The 19,399-nt window shown below is 34.5% G+C and overlaps 1 protein-coding gene across 1 annotated transcript in view; it reads right to left on the bottom strand.

Annotated features, from left to right (window-relative positions):
• Positions 1-19,399, bottom strand: part of ASCC3 (activating signal cointegrator 1 complex subunit 3) — a 250,456-nt gene that overhangs the window by 39,714 nt on the left and 191,343 nt on the right. The window contains exons 31-36 of the mRNA XM_077176551.1: positions 16,467-16,604; positions 16,243-16,363; positions 12,680-12,812; positions 9,971-10,096; positions 671-782; positions 265-399 (exon numbers count right to left, since the gene is read on the bottom strand). Of these exons, the coding sequence (XP_077032666.1) occupies positions 265-399; positions 671-782; positions 9,971-10,096; positions 12,680-12,812; positions 16,243-16,363; positions 16,467-16,604 (765 nt within the window). The remainder of the gene's footprint in view (positions 1-264; positions 400-670; positions 783-9,970; positions 10,097-12,679; positions 12,813-16,242; positions 16,364-16,466; positions 16,605-19,399) is intronic.

Here is a 19,399-nt window from a genome sequence, read left to right as displayed (position 1 = left end):
ACTCAACTTAGGAAAGACAAATATCAGATTTGTATAGATCATACACATTGTAAAGAATGTAAGAACAGAAAGAAGTGTAATTTTGATGTACTGATAAGATGAAACACTTGAAACACCAAAAATGATTCAGGTATGTTTCTCAAAACAATAAAAATTAAATTAGAGATCGGGAAGAAAGGCTCTTTATTTTGCATGTTTTTTTCAAATACTTGTGTTTTTAAGAGTAAAAAAAAAAATGTATTTTTAAGAAATATCAGCACTTACTGTCAGAATTAAGAGCAATTCTTCAATATTGCTTTCAGGTTTCAACTGATCCTTGAACATCCCAATAGTTGGATGCTTCAGATAGTAATAGGAGGCAATACGGCCGTAAGTCAGCGGCTCAATGCTGCGATTGTCCTGTTACAAGAGAGGAGGAATCAAACACACAGCTCCCAAGTGGTTCAGTATAACATGCTCCCACATAACTGTGAAACATGCTCAGACTACTTTTAAGAGAGAACACAAAAAACAATTTAGCATTATAATTTAGCCACAAGAGTTTTCAACCTAAGTCTAACAAAGACAAACCCTGCCCTAACATCTCCCATCAAGGAGTGTGTATCTTGCTGTTCACAGCCCCTAAGAGTGTGTATCTTACTGAATCTTGTAAGGCACAGATTAGTCTTACCTCCCCAACTTCAATACAGTAGGAGCCTTCCAAATCAAACAGGGATTTCTCAACAAGGCTTGAGAGGTACTTATTCATAGTGTCATGGCTCACATCATCCAAGTTATAGTAACTAGATAAAATGAGAGCAGACGCATTACATGAACATTTTTTACAGTCTGAAGATTTTTAACATCAGTGTCTTCTAGGAAAACTTACAAGGCTTCTACAGTATACACATGAAACATCAAATATCCGTATACACATGAAACATCAAATATCCATATTAAGCAATTAAATACAGTCCTTTTTAAAGATGAACAAGAAATCCATGATTCTTAAATGGTTTGTGGGAGTAACCAACATAAGACAAGCATGTACATATGAAAGATGGCAATTGGTCCATCTATTAATAGAAAGGTTGATACCAACAAAACTGGACTGACTCTATTTTATTAGTGGGAAAATTTTCCTGCTTTCACAGGTACACTTTCCTGATAAGTGTGAAAGTAAACAAGCAATGCTAACACAAGTAACAGTATTTTAACTTTAAGATGAAAGAAGAACCCCCACCCAGGAGATCAACTGTCCTTACATCCTGCAACTCTGAAAGTAAAACTAGGCATATAGTGACATCTCCTGAAAAAGTAAGTTTATACCAATCCAAATGTTGGTCTTTGTTGTTATATTTCTGTGACATTTTATTCTCAAAGTTAGAATTGCTAAGAAAAGGAATAGGGTATTTGTTAATGTGGTTCCTTCACACACTTACCATCAGACAAAATATTTAGGTAAGCTATATCATCAAAATGGCTTAGTTCTCTGTATGAAGGGAAAATGCTTATAAAGTGGGCCAAAATACATTTTCTTTTTATGTTAGCATATAAAAAAGACACAGTGACTGAAGTTTGCACTCCTTAACTGTTGAGCTGGAGGTGTATGATAAGATTTTACTCATATAAACCAACATGACTTCAGTGAGAACTTTTACTCCAGATAAAAATGCAGTAAGGACTTGTGTCCCTAGATTCATCAAAGGCACCAGATCAGGAAGCAACAATTAAGTTCAATTAGTAATGAGCATGCTTAGAAAGTTTTAAAATTTTGAATTTAAGCAGAGTAATTAAACATGCAATTTCAAAGCAGAATTAAAACAAACATAAAATCTGATTATTTATTGACTTGTTAAAAAGCAGAATAAAAAAGGTTGCTCATTTAATTCTGTCAAATACTGTGACAGAAATAGACTACTGAGATTGTGCAATGATGAAAGATGCTCCTTTGTTCTACCTGCCTTGCTTTACTAAAATTTACTATTGTTATTGTTATGATCTCGTACTCAGCATTCCCACTTGAAATAACCCCACTGTAACTGAGAGTGGGTTCTTTCAATGCTATTTTGTGAAGGTGAACAACAGGCTGCAAAAGAGCATGCTGAGATTCATTTTAGCCAATTTTACAAAGTTACTGCTGCACCTGAGTTCATTTTTTTAAACTCCTTTCACTGTCACTGGAAAGAAAGGTGCACCTGCAGAATACTATTCATCTGAAGTATTTTAAATATCTGCTTCTACATTACTAATGAGGTGAAATGTAATCACTGATTAAAAAAAGAAAAAGAGAACTTTAGACAACCAGTTCAGTTGTGGATGTTATATTTGGGCAGATGAATCCCATTCTCTGAGTTAAATTCTACATCATTTACTGTAATGCTGCTGTTTGAAAATTTCAAAAGATGGAATTAAATTTATAAGCTACTAATGTCCTTACATAACTGCTTAATTTACATAATCTGATTTTCATTATTATTTTCCTAAACAAAGTTTTTACCATACATCTTTTTAAATAGCCATAGCATAACTGAAGAAGCCTGAATGCTAAATAGCAGTATTGCAATGTCCAGATATTTTCCTCTTGCTATTAACTCCAAATTATGGGATTAATTCTCTGAAGCTTTAAATGTTCACTTATAATTGGATAAAGTTGGAGTAAACCAATACTATCATAAGAAAATGTTTTAAAAAATGTGTTCTGATACCAGCCAGCTACATGAGACAACAACAAAGCACAGATACATGGCAGTGGAATATTCAACTCTGTGACTTTTTATATCGGTTCATGCTGAGATGATCTGATGAACTTCCAACACACCTATTGTTCAAAACCAAACCAAACTATTTGTATTGACTTACACATTTTATGTACTAACCAGCCATATATTATCAGCCCCATGCAAAGAAAACTCATCTGTTGAAAAATTATTTTAATAGTGTTTTTGATGCAACCTAAATTTCATGAGTGTCCTTTTAAACTAAGTGATATAGGGATAATACAAAATGGTGAAAATTTCTGCCCATTTTATTTGCCTGACATCACCAATCACATTTATTTTCTGGTTATTAGCAGGAATTATTTTGTCAAATTTTGTTTACCTTCTGAAAATAATTGAGCAAATGAGCTAAATAAGTTGTTTAAGGAGGTGAAAAAGAATTTCTATTTTATACTCCTAAACCACTAATGATTCATTATTAGTTCTCTAAATTGAATAGAATACTTCTGAAATGCTTATAATTAAGGCACTTTGTTGTCACGGTATTCAGACTTCCACCATATAATTTCAGCACCTTTATTTGCAGTACCATAACACTCATGATGAATACTGATAAAACAAAAAAAAGGAACATGGGCAGTACACTAAAATTCTTTCCTGAGAATGTAATTTAAGACACCAATTCAAACAGGTTTGTGCTATTATTCTCTGCCTAATTTGCAATATTTCACTGCAGTTAACTGAAGTTATCGTCACAGAGGAATTTATAATATCTTTCGAATTTTTTTGTGAATTTTAAATTTACTGCTTTGTAACTTGTAGTTAAAGGAATGAATATGTAGCTGCCTAGTGGAAATAAAACAATGTAAAGAAAAATCTTAAATGGTTTGTAATCTTGAGTGAAGTGGTACCAGTATGTTTTAACTACTGCCTGTAATGAGGCAGATATAATTTTGAGCACACCCACAGGAGCTTCTTGGTCATTCAGCACATTTTCCCCTAATAAAAATCAAAGCCATTCATCTTGAAAGACTGTTAAAATTATTAGTGAAAACAGAGGTATCATGACATTAGATTTCAATGCTCAGGAATAAATGCAAGTTGAATTCTGCACGTTGGTATGTTCCAAGTATAAAAACTGCATAATATGTGAGTTCCTCTATGAAGCAATATTGCCTAACTATTTAATTACAGATAAAGAATAAAAACAATGCAGTTTCATGCTCACTGCATTGAATCATCTAGTCATTAGTTCCCCTTTGCTATAAACAGACAGCCTACCTTTTTATCAGCACACCATTTCATTTATTTCACAGTGAAGCCCAGTTTCACAATAATTGACTTGTCAGAAGCTCTAATTTATGAGGCTGGGCTCTGTAAGCCTTCTCCTATATTGGACTCAACCTGCACACAAGCAGGGTTGAATATTTACAATGCTGTTAACAGGTGCTGAGTTGTTTAATGATTCTAATAGCCAGAAGCGTACTGAGAAAGCCAGCGGGATCACAATTACAGGCTGTTTGAACACAACAATTACTCGTCCCCTGAGAGGTGTGAAAGTCAAAGGCAGTTTTATCCTAACAGCATCTAGCACATGGGCTAGACAGGCTAACTTCCATTAGTAGTCCATAGGGAAAAAGCAGTAACAAACCCCTAGGTATCATAAAAATTTACAAAGTATGTAAAATTTAAACAATCAAAAGCTGAAGGAACTTTTTATTGTCTATTAAATAACACATTTTAAATCCCAAAACCTTGTAGAGCTTAGCAAGAACAACAAACTGAAACATGAACTTATTTCCCTAATCTAAGGAAGTGTGGAATTTCATCAGCTGAGAGAGACAGAGAGACGGGCAGGAACATAAAATGTAGATGAAGTTACACAAAACATTTAGGGTTTAATGTGAATGGTAGCAATCATTTCCTGTTTAGCTTATGTAAACCTGACCTGAGATCTCTCTGGGAAATTTTTCATCAGCCTTGAAATGGTCCTGCTATAACTGTCAATGCTGTGGAGTCATTTGTTACAGCACCATGTATTTTATGTTCAGATTATACGGTGGTAATAGTGACACACATAATGAAAATCGGTGACAAGAGTCAGCCAAAAAATATTAAAGAAGAACCTTGCTAGTCAGTAGGTCAAATGCAATGAACAAATGCACGAAACATCAAATCCACAGCATACACTTGATAGCAAGAAAGTGTGCTTTCTGAGATTTTACAGTTCTGAAAGCAAAATTTTGTTATTAACAAGTATGGGGGAGCATAGATAGTAATCTGGGTCCCTTTACTGCAGTCATCATTTATATTTACTTTCATCAGCTTCAGCAGCTGCCATCTCCAAATAGCACCATGGAAATGGTACAGAGTATATGGCATAACTGATGAATCTTCATAGCCAGAGAGAGATATGACTTTAAGTACCAACTCACTTCTGTTGTTAAGGCATTACTGACTGACTCTGGAGTCCGTGACTGGCTTGCAAAAAGGCATTACAGAGTGCACACATGCTGCAGACAGTAATGCCACCCTGCATTTTACCCCTATCATTTTTTCCTGTATCCATATCTTTGTGTATGACAGGTGGGAGAAACAGATACATTGCTACCTTTAATCAGCTTTTAGTATACTGCACGTTGTTGTCATTTAAAAGGAACAAAACCAAGTTCAATTTCTCTGACATCAGCAAAGTATTTACCCCCACATCAGAGCTTCTAATTATTTGCAAGACAGTTTTTATCTCCCAAGATGCATTCATGAGAGATGAGAGGTCATAGCCAAACATAAATTTGCTCATATATTGAAAAGATTTTTCTTTTTCCTATCCTATATTCCAACAGATAATTTTTACGGGTAAATCATATCCAAGAACAGGAAGAAAATAATGTGAATTTTCTTTCTGGATGGAGAGATGTGGAGTCTTCAGCTTTGTATTCTCACCTAAGATTGCAGCAGACTGGGAAGCAGGAGGCAGCTCAAATACTCTGCAGCCTGGGGCTTTCCTGTCTGACAGACTCAGCCAATCTTTATTTGTCTGAATATTTGGTAAAACTATACTGTGAACTACAATCCTGTACTTTTCACATCACTGTGACCCTAATAATTCCAAAGAACAAACTCTTGTTATCATATTCATAATAAGGCCTATAGCTGTCATTTATTAAATATATATACATGCATATATATCAGTACATGCATATAGGTCTAAATGTCATTTTGAAAGGAAGAGTCCTTTGGCAAAGTCCAGTGTGAAATATCTGTTTACCAATTGAAAATATTAGTTTTTAGTAATCACTGCAGTACAATATACTGGCACATTCTAGCCACTGTAAAAATTTTCCATTTTATTTCTTAATCTTAGCTAATTTAACTTCACTAATCTCCCTTCTGACATACTTCCAAATTAACCCTAAAATTCTGAATAACTGTGATTATGTCACCAAAATACATAGGTATTTCATTCTGACTGACTTCTACCATGATATTACCTGTCATCATAATAGCAGAAAATATACTGGAGCAGCATTTAACCATAATTTGTATTCATATGTTTTATTCACATGCTCAGCTAATCATAATGAGAAAATGTAATTTAAAGTAAAACATAAATGTATGATAAGGGCTTCATCAGCCTGAGACTATAATTTATGCTGTATTATTCATTCACTCCAAAAAACTTTGCAAAACTGATATCAAGGGAAAAAGCCCCTTAATAATAATTCTCAGAATGAAATAATAAAATATCTTTTTTCAGGTTTTCACAAGGAATTTACATAGAACCTGGTTTTGTAAGTGTGCACACGTACACAGATGCACTCTCACATATAAATACATAAATACTTACATGCATTTTAATAGTGATGTGATGTGTGCTCTTAGGATATCTAAAAATTAACTTTCCAAATGAAAGATGATTCTGCTTAACTTTACATGTGTTATAAATTTCTATTTCTCTTTTACTGCACATGTATCTGGAAAACATCATAACCCGATTTACAGAAAATATTTCTCATAGACATTCTTTTATAGAAAGTCACAATTATAATCTTTTATAAGGGTAAAAGAATGAAATACCCAAGGCATTTCAGCCAAGGAATGGAGATAGATGAGCCTGTCAAAGTAGCCCCTTGCAAAGAACAGGGCCCTTTGCTGATCTGTGTGATATGACCTTGCCTAAGTAAAGAACACAGGGACCACAGCTCCATGTGGAAAGGAGTACATGTTGCACTCCTTGGCCGAGGTAGCACAGAAACTGTGAAAAGCTCTGCACTTAGGATTAACTGTTTTCAGGGAAGGGAAGAACAGGGAAGAAACTCTGGATCTGGAGAATGAAACACTTTGATAAACATTTCATTAGGACCACCCCTGTCACTCATGTGTGATCTCCCAAACAGGACAAGCGTGACTAGTTGTCATGCATCGGAAAAAAACTAGCACTCAGCTTCCCTCCTTCCCCAAAGTAACAGCTCCATTACACCTCTTACCTAGACAGTTATAACCTATTCCATAGAGTTTGAGAAACAGGACTTTATCAAACAAGAAAATTAAAATGGTTTGATGAAAAGGAGTATTTTACCATGCAATGATTTTCCACACCATTAAAACAACTATCATTAGAAGTTTAACAAATTATCTCAAGTTTGCCAGGAAAACTTTCAAGATGACTTCATGTTTAGAAGAAGCCTGGATACTTAGAGGAAAAAGATACTTGGATCTCTATCCCACAACAAAGGTAGATTACCATTACTTCAATAGTACAAATTGCAGGCATTCAGTAAGGCATTTTATGATACTGGATTGGAATTGGATGGGATGACCCTACGTTTGTTTATGCAGCTTTAATATACAAGTAGCTAAAACTGGCAATAAATGAGAATATAAATCTTCTGCATATTACCTAAGCCCATTATTTTGGGGATTTACACCATCACATGCAATGACTTTTATGCCAATGAATCCCAAGGCATTTTTCTAATCATGCATATGGGAATTACTTATTCACCACTAAGGTACAATCACCTGCTGTCTGGAAAATAGGTCTTGTTTCACAGTGGAGAGAAAGTCAACAAAATTGCTTTGGGGCAGGACACGATAAAGAACACTTCTGTCAAGTGACAAGGAATGAGTATTGCACAACCATCTAGACCAAAAACTAGCAATTGTGCTCCTATTCTTTTGAAAAAAAAAAACCAAAACAACCCAAATCCTAAAATCTTTGGATTATTAAGAATCACAAATATTTTTTGTTTGATAATATCAATCATTTCATATGCTCTTTTATGGCACAGTAAAACTCCATTACCATAACGCAACTTATTCAGAGTTATCTCAACAATCACTGATTTCTCTTCAGTTTTCCTTGGATGTATTTCATTCAAACACTGACCATGCTGGAACTGCTTGCTTGGCTTTCAGAAGGTCTGAAAATACCACAGATAGCAGGTCCAGGAAAACTACTAACTAAGTTTAGTAACTTTGGATGAAACTTAAGACTGTAACCATGTCAAAGAATGGAATGCATGCACATCCATTACATTTGTGCTTGGTATCTAGAAATGATTTGACAAACTGTTTGACAGAGTAAATAATATCCTTTTCCCTGCATGACTAAGTACAGAAGGAATGCTGAGTACCTGTGTGGATAAAGAGCTCAACTTGTCAACTGTTCCAACCTGTCTGTGTGGTGTTCCAATGCAAGACTCCAATTTCAATAGAAACTTCATTATTCATTCCTACCCTGCCATTATGGGCATAACTAGTCAAGATCTGTTCATCCTGGTTCTCCCTACAAAGACTCTACATCTCATTATGAACATTATGAAGTTCCTTTTTTTTTGCCCCCCATCCCCCCCAACTTTCTTCCCATCTCAGAATAGCAGAACTTTTGCTTTGAAGTTGAAATTGTGATAACTCCAGATTTAGCTGTCCATGACAATAAAGAAACTGCTGAGAAAAACTGACCAGCAATCAACATGCCAACCTCACACTCAAATGGAAATCTTCTTTTATATTGGGAAGAGATTACCTATTAAATGAAACAATATTTCTATATTCCACACTTACCTTTGGCCTATATGCTGTGTCTTAAAAAAATGTACCTACCACAGATACCCCATGATCAAAGCTTACCAAAACCAAATCAACTACAGCACTTTACCAAAGCAATTCAAGAGCAAGACATTTTAAAGGAATAGTATTTATTCTTTATACTAAAAAGGTATTAAATATAACATTTTAAAAAAATCATAATTTAACTCTCAGAGGAGAAATACCCTTCCCATAACTGTATGCATTGTATCACTTATAAAGTAAGAAAATTGAAAATGCTTTCTTTAGTTTACAGTTCTAATGCTCTGCATTTTTTATTTCTCAAGAAGACAAGATGGAAATTCTGTTTGTTTTGTGGGAGATTCTCAGCATAGGACTAGATACAGAATTAAAAACTAATAAAAGACTTAGAAAGAATGAAAGGAAATTATTTCATCACCTGCAGGGTCCCAGCAGCACTTGCCCATAAAGTACCTGGCAGAAAATCTGGCCAAATGCTATGGACATTAACACGATTTCAGAAACACAATGCACTGGAGTACATCTAGAAATATTTAGTGATCTAAATGGTTAATTCTTTATTTGCCAGATTATTTTAGTGGGTGAATGATCACATGACAGGTAACACACCATTTACCCAAAACAGCCTTGTGGCAAAGGCAGGCTACACTGGTGGAACAGCTCAGAATGATCTGCATACCAGCTGGAGCTAGGCAGGATGATAGCAATCACTGAAAATATTGCACACATGGTTTCACCAGGGTACCCTAATGAAAGCAAACATTATCACAGAGAAACAGCTGATAGTTATTCTCTCATTTATTAGGAAAGTCCAAGTCTTAATAAATTTTCTAAAGAAAACTGAGCAGAACATATCAATGTGGTAGCTAAAAAAAAAGTATTGCATTATAAATACAATATCCAAAGGAATGTGATAATCTGGAATTTTATTTTAGGGATGCTGGTGTAGCCCTCTCAATAAGGTTATTTTATTGCTGTAACTATGTTGTAAAGTTATCTGCCAAAAAATGCATTTATATTTAGAGTAAAATTTATAAAAAATATGTGCTCACAAATTTTAATCCACATGTGGGCCAGCAATGCTCCTGCACTGGAGACTGTGAAGTATTTCTAGGCTCCAACAGCAGACAGATCACCTTTGGATCAACTCTAACCTCAAGTTACCTTGAGATTAAATTGCCTTTATATTGTATACTCACGTTGGGTTCATTATAAGTCGACGGAAGAAGTAGGTCCAGGTGATATAATCCATTGCATCCTGCTTAGATGTAATAGTTCCAGCCGCAATTTCAGCATTCAAGTGGTCAGCCAGCACCTCTAACAAGCTGAAGAACAGGAAACAAAAGGATTTAGCTGACTTTACAATCACAAAGACAGGTAATATATTTTGTAGAGTTGTCCATTAAAAGGTTTATTACTTTCAATCTGAAAATATTATATATTTATCTTCCAGTAAAAGGGAAGAGGGGAAGAAGGGGGAATGTAATTGCAAGGTCAGTCATCTTCTTTACATGATAGTGGAATGAAGCTCAAATTATTTTTTGATTGGACCAAGAATGCACAAGTTTAAATCATTCATGGAACATATTCAGATGGAGCTACTCAGTGGTAACTTCTGAATATTGTATGTTGACCATATGATCATGCTGATTTAATCCAATAGAGAATCATATGGAAAGACAAACAGGAAATGAAACAGTGGCAATAGCTTAGCTAATACTTGACAAATACTTCAGGGCTATTAAAATTACATCAAAACTGCTTCCCCCAGATTTTGCCTCATCTTCATCCAAAAAAACCAAAAAAAAAAAAAAGAATAAGAGCAGCTACTTTTACCCAGAAACAGAATAAAAAAAACAGATTAAAATGATTCTTAAAAAATAAAATAGTCATTAAACAGAACAAAGACCTCCATTAGGGTATCTAATGAGATCATGCCTGGCTAGAGTTCAATCGGAGAATAGCCAATATCCTTAAGGTTCAGCTTAATTTTTCTTGTATTATATCCTTTTTCTTCTCCCAATGTTCTTTTCCTGTTGCTAAAAGTAAAGAATAATCTGGCATGAGTAGCTGTTTTACTGCTCTGTACTGGTGACTGCATGTTTCTAAGGGTCAGAACTGCAGGCATTCTACACAGATTGTCCAACAGAAGCAGGACAGATGATTCAATTGCTATTCCACAGGAATGGATTTCTGGATTTTCTTTTGTTTCTAATTTGCCGGGTTTCAGGCCCATAATCGGGGAGAGCACAAAGACTGTTACGAGTTCAGTGATCAAGTCTTACAATTAAATATGTAAACAATGGCTTTTAGAAAAAATGTTAATTAAAAAACTATGAAGTTTACTTTTACAAATTGGAAATACTACACAAAGCTGATAAATCTGCTCTTTGGTAAAACAGATGGGAAAGCATTCCATAACTAAAAATGCCCCCAAAAATCCCAACCAGTATCCCTTTGAAGATATGAAATACTTGATCATAAAAGAGACCAAGACAAACCTAAGTTACGTGGTTTACAACCTACAGAAAACTTAAGAAGATTATTATTAATATGTGACTCTTCATATGCAAATTTATAAAATATTCTTTTTTTTTATAATAAAAGATGGAATATATCAGAACTACAAAGTAAATATAGAAACACAAATGGAGTTACTAGTAATATAGAGTATTTGTAGTCTTCCAAACATGAAAAAAAGTGTGATTACTACTGTTATAAAGAAGATATGATTTCTTTCTTGAGAAACACCACTTCCCAAGGAAAAGAAATATTTCTTAGTTTATGCTAATGCCATGCAGTCTGGATATATCATCAGCATTTTAATCACACCACTCTTTTCACTCATTAGCTGTCTTTTTGAAGAAGTTAAACTCCTAGACTTATGTGCTAAGTGCAACTTCTATGTTAAAATGTGTGGTTTCCTAAGGAAATGAAGTGTATGTTTCCACATTCTTTGTTTGCAAAAATTGTATGTCTGTCTGTGCACCACAGAAATTAAGTTTCAAATACACCAGGCCATTTCAACTACATTTCAAAGGTGGACTGCACTCTCAAACTCCAACAAGTTTCCTGAGCAGATAGAGGTCCCATTATCACTTATGTTGAGGGATAAAGTTTCCTTAGGAGAACAATACTGTGAATTCTTTGCCACTGAGAAAAGCTTTCAGAAATGTTCATGCTTTATTAGATCTCTGAGCACTGCTCCATGAAACATTCCTCTACAGGAGACCAATGTAACTAGATTGGCTTCTCAGTGAACAACTAAATAAGTTAAAATATCAAAATCAAGGCACAAATTAGATTATGCTGGACAGCAAACTTCGCATCAACTAGGTTCCAAGAGGCTGTTTGGTGCTGTTTTTACACTTCTCACAAAAATATTGCAATTTTATAGGGAAATATCTGTTAAAACTGTATTAGTAAGAGTTTACACCATGTAAACTTGAACTTTGAACTTCTTGAACTTTTGAGATTTTCCAGAATGCGTTATCCATAATGATACAAATATTCTAGGCAAAAAGTGCTATGAACTCACCTTGCTTTTTTCCTATTAGTAACTTGCCACAGAATTTCAAAGAGGGTTTTGAGGATCATGGATAGTTGTCCTAAACACTGCCCTTGAAGAACAGTTTGTGCTTTCACATGTCTGAGACAACACCCCCTAAATGGAGAAGTACTTGTGGTATTATTTGGGAATGGACTGACTAGCTCAGCAGTGCTTCAAAACTCATGGAAAAAAGGATTTTTCTACATAAAGATGCGTAATTTCTTTTTTTAAATTGTCTTCCTCTTGACCCCAGTGTTTAGGACTTATCCAGCACAGGAATTTTGTTTCCACGTCCTCTATCCCTCATTTATAGTACTGCTTATAGTTTGATCAGCTTTTCTGATTGCTTTATCTTTACCTTGATTCCACTGGGAAAGGTTCATAAAGGAATTTTTTGTAGAAGTCTTTCTTAATATCATGAACTAGAATGACAGCTTTTCCTTGGTCATCGAACTGTGGTCTGCCAGCACGCCCCATCATCTGAAGCACATCTGCCAGAGAGACAATAATGTATAAATCAAATATTTGTTTGGAAGTGTTTATGTCTGTATAATGTGCAATATAGCTTTTTTGCATTATTTTGGCCTTGTATGGCCTATTGGCTGCAACATTTCTAAGGTTTTTTTCCATCTCAGATAAAGTTATGATGAACTTCTTTCTGTCAGAGACAATCTTCGTGTATACTTAAAGATTACCCATTGCAATACAATCTAGGATTATATCTAATATAAATTGCCTTTACACTCCTTCCATTCCACATCCATCCTCATTTTATCACATGCAATTAAAGATGATGTATAAGAGAACTCATGAAGGCTGCAATGACAATTGTCTATCATTTCCTAATTTTTAAATACTTGACTTCACACTTACACAAGTTCCTCATGTAGGCTTTTCTGCTAGATATGATTTCCTAGGTTTTGACTACTTTAGAGATAAAAATAGCATATTCAATTTCTAATTACTGAGAACTATTTTATATTTACCACTTAAACAAGTTATATTAGTTATTAGCACTGGAGTGCTAGTAACTAATATAACCATTGAGATGGTTTCATATTGTATGCTTTCCTTATATCACATCATAATATACAGATTTAAAAGTTGGCTCAGACACACTACCTGCACACCATTACTTGTAAATACTAATTAATGACTTCAGTAAACATTGAAAATACTAGTTTATGCAAAACATACTCAACTGGCTACCTGCCCACAAGGATAAGCATGCTTATCATGTATTTGTTAGTTTTCTCTTCATATGAGAAGTGCATCTGCATAGGTAGCTTTGTGCCTCATTCACCATGGCTCTGAATCCTTCTGGTACCTGCAACTGCTATTTAACTTAGAAGAAATAATGGAAAGCAATACATAAGTTTTACATCTTTATTTTACAAGTTTTAATGTTTTTTGTATTTTGTATGAGCTCTATTGTACCTGCCCAGTATGTGGCTTGCAGCACCTGGCATTTTGAAGTGATTTATTTGAGTTAATAATCAGTAAGCTTTTGGCCCAAAGCTCTTTTGAGGAAGGAAACTCCAGAAAGTAAAGAATGAGATACATCAACTGACCATAACAGGAGAAACAGACAGCCCAGTTGTGAGTTTTATTCACTTGTGTACTGACTTGCGTATAGAAAGCAATGTTTTTTATCAGTTTATTCCTTTTATTAGCTTAGGAGTGACATTAAGATGTAAAATGAAACTAGTTTAAATCTGCTGCTTCTGAACAGTTGTGTGCACAGGAGGGTGATGGAACAACCTCTTGCTATTCTGTGTGGTGAATTAAATTGTGCATAATACCATATAGGAAATGGACTTACCAAAAAGTGTCAGGAAATTATTTTTGCCAACATCCACTATGTAATTATCCAAACTCAATATTTTCTTTACTGACTATATGTTGCTTGGCTGCTTTTAACCACTGGACTAAACTCCTGAAATATTAAATATGATCCAACTGCTGACTAAATAAATGACTATTAACTGAGAAAAAGTCCTCCCCAAAACCTCTGACTTCACTCAAAGAAGCATTCTTACTTATTTTGAAATTGCTGTACACTCATTCTGCCCTCAGCTGTTTTCTTGGAGCCAAATGCATTCCTGACACAGAAAGGTAACTTTAGTAGGGAGAAGCCAAGTAATATCATGATGGAACATTGAAGGCATAACTTGAGGGCAGCATTAAAGACAGTATTGTGAAACTTTTGGAAGTATTTCAGAAAGGAATTAATTACATTTTCATTTTATTGCTGCAGCAAAACTGTACTACCTATCCACAGAAGTTCCAGATGCATAAATACTCTCTAGAAAGTTAAAAATAAAAATGCTTTAGGCAAACCACACCACATGTTTCTTCATAAAATAAGGAATCTGCATTTTCTGTTGCAGTGCAGACAACAAAATCTGAATGCTTCCATCACAGATGGTGGTATTCCATCCACCCCCTCCCCTGCCCTAAGTCTTACTGAAGATTCAGGAATTGAACAACACACAGTGTTGCAGAATGGTAATAAAGAGTGAAAGTATCAGCATTCCCTGAAGCCTTTGTGTGAACTTGTACAACAGATTCCTACAACAGCATAGTAAGTCTGCACTGTTTATTGAGTCTCTGATTTCTTTTAAATATATTATTTGCTCTATTACTGATTTCTGACAGTGCCATGGATTCAACACAAAATTTAAAGCTTCTGTTGATTTCTTCCCTTGCCACTTTTCCCCGATCAGCAATAAACGATCGCTGCCGCTCTCCAGTCGGCACGAGCGCGACACGGCTTCGCTGCAGACACTGCTTTCACTAAGTTTACATCAGCCAAAGGCTGTCACAAAATACAAGTGTGCATGGCTAAGATCCCAGGTCAGACCAGAATCTTTAAAAAAGAGAGTTTGGTCTGGAAATTGATCCCAAGTTTCCTGCAGAGCACTAACCACTAAATTAAGCTCTGTGATGGGTTACTTGAAGAAGTAACCCCTTTAGTATTTTCAGTTTGAGCTTTTTTTATGTTACGAAACTTCTCTCAATGAAAAGACAGTGCATGGCTAAAAAGATGCAAGCTCTGTACTTACCTAACAAATACCATTTAGATTGTCCTGAGGTGTACACATTGCTAGTGTAGTATAGGAGCATTTAATAATAAACTTTCTTTTCAGAAAAGAGAAAGGGAAAACAGAACAGGAAACCTGGAATAAATTTAGCTTGTCCTCATTCTTCAAACTTAGTACCATCCAGACAAATATTCTCCCTGTCTGAACTCTAAAATAGTTCTTCCATGGTTCACTTTCTTCAGCTTGTTGAAAACACTGCAGAATGGTTTATGAAAACTGGAGTTTACTGGAGCCAGAAAGCAACGAAAGTCTGCATCAAGCCAGAAATTCAAATATTTAATTTAGCTGCTTATTTCTGAAGTATCTCCTATATCACTGAAGATACCAGGCCAGTTAAGGTTTTTCATTTGCTACCTTAAGTAGTGACTATATATGCATTTTATTTTCTCATACGTGTGTGATTCAACTGTTGCATTTCAAACCATGGCTAAGTTTACTGTTAAAGATTTGTTTCTATTTAGAAAAGGTTTAAGAAATTAAAAAAAACCTCAACGCTTGAAAAATTCCTTTTATACAATTACCTAGCTAACTAGATACAGAGACTAAGCTTTATACTGTCCCTTTAATTGTTTAATGTCTATTTTGGGTGATACACATTAAAGGAGTTTAGCATGAAAAAAGATTCACGAAACAGAAACACTTCCATTATTGCAGAAAATCTTAACAGTTCTCTTACAACTTGCATTAAACAAAGAAAAAAACCCTTACCTCATTTTCCTAGTCTTTATCCAAATTCAGTTACTAAATAATTGAGGTCATTTGCATATGCTTGAAATACATTTTAGGATTTGAACATTTCCATAGTTTATGTGAGTACCTGTAATGGGATAATCCACGTAACGCCTTGTTTTTCCATCGTAGTATTCTGTTCCTTTAACAATTACTAAATGAGCTGGAAAATTTACACCCCAAGCTAATGTGCTTGTGGCAATAAGAACCTAAGACAAAAAGAAAGATTAATGAGGTATATGTAACAAAAAGCCAACTTTTAAAATTCCATGTAAAACTCATTACAGCAGGATTCAAAAAGAACACATGTACCTGGATTTTGCAGTTCACAAACAATTCTTCCACAGTTTTCCTGTCCCTTTCATGCAGACCTGCATGGTGCATGCCTATTCCAAAAGCAAGGGTCAGCTTCAGATTCGAATCTCTAACTGTGACTATAATGTCATTCATCTGTAACAGAAAGAATAATTGCATGCTTTAAAACAGATTACTAAGAAATTTTAAACTTTTTGGTTTCTTATATTTATTTTTTTTGTTTTTGTAGCAATGATAAAATGCTTTATGCTGTTTATACAGGCAGGAAATCAGAGCCTTCTTCAGTCTCTGAAAAGACAAGATTTGTCTAAAAAAAATACTATATTAACAATGGGGGTGGAATACAAAATGCACATGACTTTATTGACATGCTAAGTAACACAGACAAGGAAATGAAAATGCTGAAAATATCTTGACAGGTCTGGCAAATACCGTGCATTCTGTTCTGTGTTTGTTTAATGCAATCCCTAGTATCAAAGGGGTTAGGACTGGTATAAAAACATAGCAAATCCCTGCAACCAGTAACATAATAACAGTCATGAAAAATAAATTTGGCTCTCTCCAATACCTTTGAACATTAGAACATTGAACATTATTCCTCAGTTTGATAATTTTGCAGTTATTATTCATCAAAATGAAAAATAGAAAGCTTTCTATTTATGGGCTGAAATGCAAATTAATTTGAAAATTTTTTTGAGTGTGAGTTTGTAATTTATAGACTCAAACTCCGTGAAATTCAACATCTATTAAGTGTGTTCATTTAAAACTTTCAGAAGTCCAGATAAAAAGCTATTTTTATTATTATTACTAATTATGTCAAATCTGATGTCAATGACTTTTGGGATTCTTTTTACTACTATAATTTTAACTATCTTTTTTGCCTACATTTTCAAGTCACAACTTTTATAATAAACTTATTTATTTTTGTAGATGACCTCTGTGAAAAGCCTCTTAGTAAAAACAAATGAAACTGTCTTGTTAAGTGATTCTGCCCTTCAAAATTATTTATATTGTTTTATTTCTAAGGCCATTTATTATTTTATGTGATTTTAATATAATTATAGCCAGGAACTTTAAAATTTATGCTCTTATTAGTGGTTTCCTGGTGCCACCAGCAGTGGCATCATGATATTGCATACTTAGGGCAGAATCATTCATGGTCATGGGAGGTATAGCCAAGGTTAGAGAAAAAACAGTAGTGCAGAACAAATTAGTCAGGGTAACTGAATAATTTGGACAGTGTTCAGCCTCATCTCAGACTGAGTTCTCCAAAGGACTGAGACATGATAGCATCACATGACTACAGTGATATTTTCACTTCTATGTAGGACTCTGAGGTGTTTCACTTCTGATGTTCAAGATTGTAACCTCTCCAAATATTTCCTGTGTTTTATAATTCTCAGACCTTAATGTAAATAAAATTATTCACATCTCTAGAGTCAAGTAACATGTTGCTACTTGAGAATCCTTAAAAGGCACCAAAATATCTACAGAATATAACAGCTCATATTGAGGATTTTAAAACAAACAAACAAGATTTTGTAAATCAATCAATTTTGTCAGGAAGAGTAAATTGCAAAGCATTTAAAAAGTCTATTTGTTGAAGTAATCTTGACTAACAGAACCACAACTGATGGCAGTAACAGGGAAACTAATTAAAACAAGAAATTGTTCAACTTTTGACAGATCAATCAATTTCATCTGTCAATAGAAGCTCCTAAACTTTATTTCCCCTCACAATGCAGTTGGCTGGATGTTCCTGAGAGTTTCCTGTACTGTAAGACATGGAAGGTTTGTTGTATAAACTGATCTAGCACATATAAAACAAAAGGCTGCTTACAAGAGTGGAAGGGTCCATGAAATACTGAAAAAAAAGGGAGCAGAAAGAAAAAAACCAAATGAATTGAGAAGTGAAGAGGGGATAAGTCCATTTAGGAAAGGGAAGTATGAAGCAGGGTAGATAAGTCGAAGAGAATAAAGAGATGAATGAAAGGAGGATATGTTAAAGGATAAAGTTTATCTATCTAGATACAATCACCAAACCTTTGATTTCTCTAGTCAACATGTAGACATGTGACTTCAGTGTAGACAACATGAATTATGACCCATCTTAGAGAGTTTTTCTTTAAGATTAAAAAATATCTGGATAAAATGGGAACACACATACTGTTTTCTCTACAATTATGACCATCAACATGCAATACTAAAAATATTATCAAACCTATTAATGATTTTTTTACTGCAGGTTTATTAATTGGTACTAGTACTGCATAGGCTCCTTTTGCCTATGTACACACTTTAAGAAATAATAAATATATGTATACATTGAATGGGAAATTAGAATGAAAAAAATAGAAAACAAAATTGGTAAATATGTGAAAAACAAACAAAAAAAATGCATTTAGATTTTAGTCAGTTTCTGCATTAAAGAATTGACAAAAGAATCTAATGGCTGAATTAATTTTTCTTCTCCCCACCAAGAATCAGCACCTTATGACAGTTATGTCTTTAATGTAAGGGAACAAGCAAATTCCAAAGACATTAATTTCATTATTCACATCAAAAGAACATGATATTGGGAAAATAATGAATCTAAACCCCCTTTTCCTCTAGAACAGTACAGGGATCAAATTAGCTGATTTGGCTTAGTGATTAGACTGTTCCTTCAGCACACACAGTTTTACACTGGGAGCTATTTCCAGTACACAACCTGAGCTAAACCTTTCTGCCATAGAGCTGCCAGCACAAAACATCCTAAATTCATGCTGCTGGGAATTTATTCAAAGATGTTCTTCTTGCTTTTACAATCAGTGGTGGTTATTTTTTTTTCCCCTCTGACTCGTATTACAGCGGCGGCCTGTGGTGCTGTTAGTCATACCTGCAAGGCTGTGTAATTTACCACAGGAAAACTAAAGAACCCTTAGCAGGAG

The sequence above is a fragment of the Agelaius phoeniceus genome, chromosome 3 (genome assembly GCF_051311805.1).
Source record: "Agelaius phoeniceus isolate bAgePho1 chromosome 3, bAgePho1.hap1, whole genome shotgun sequence".
Lineage (NCBI taxonomy): Eukaryota > Metazoa > Chordata > Aves > Passeriformes > Icteridae > Agelaius > Agelaius phoeniceus.
Note: the sequence above shows the minus strand (reverse complement) of the source record. Positions and strands in the feature narration are given on the sequence as shown.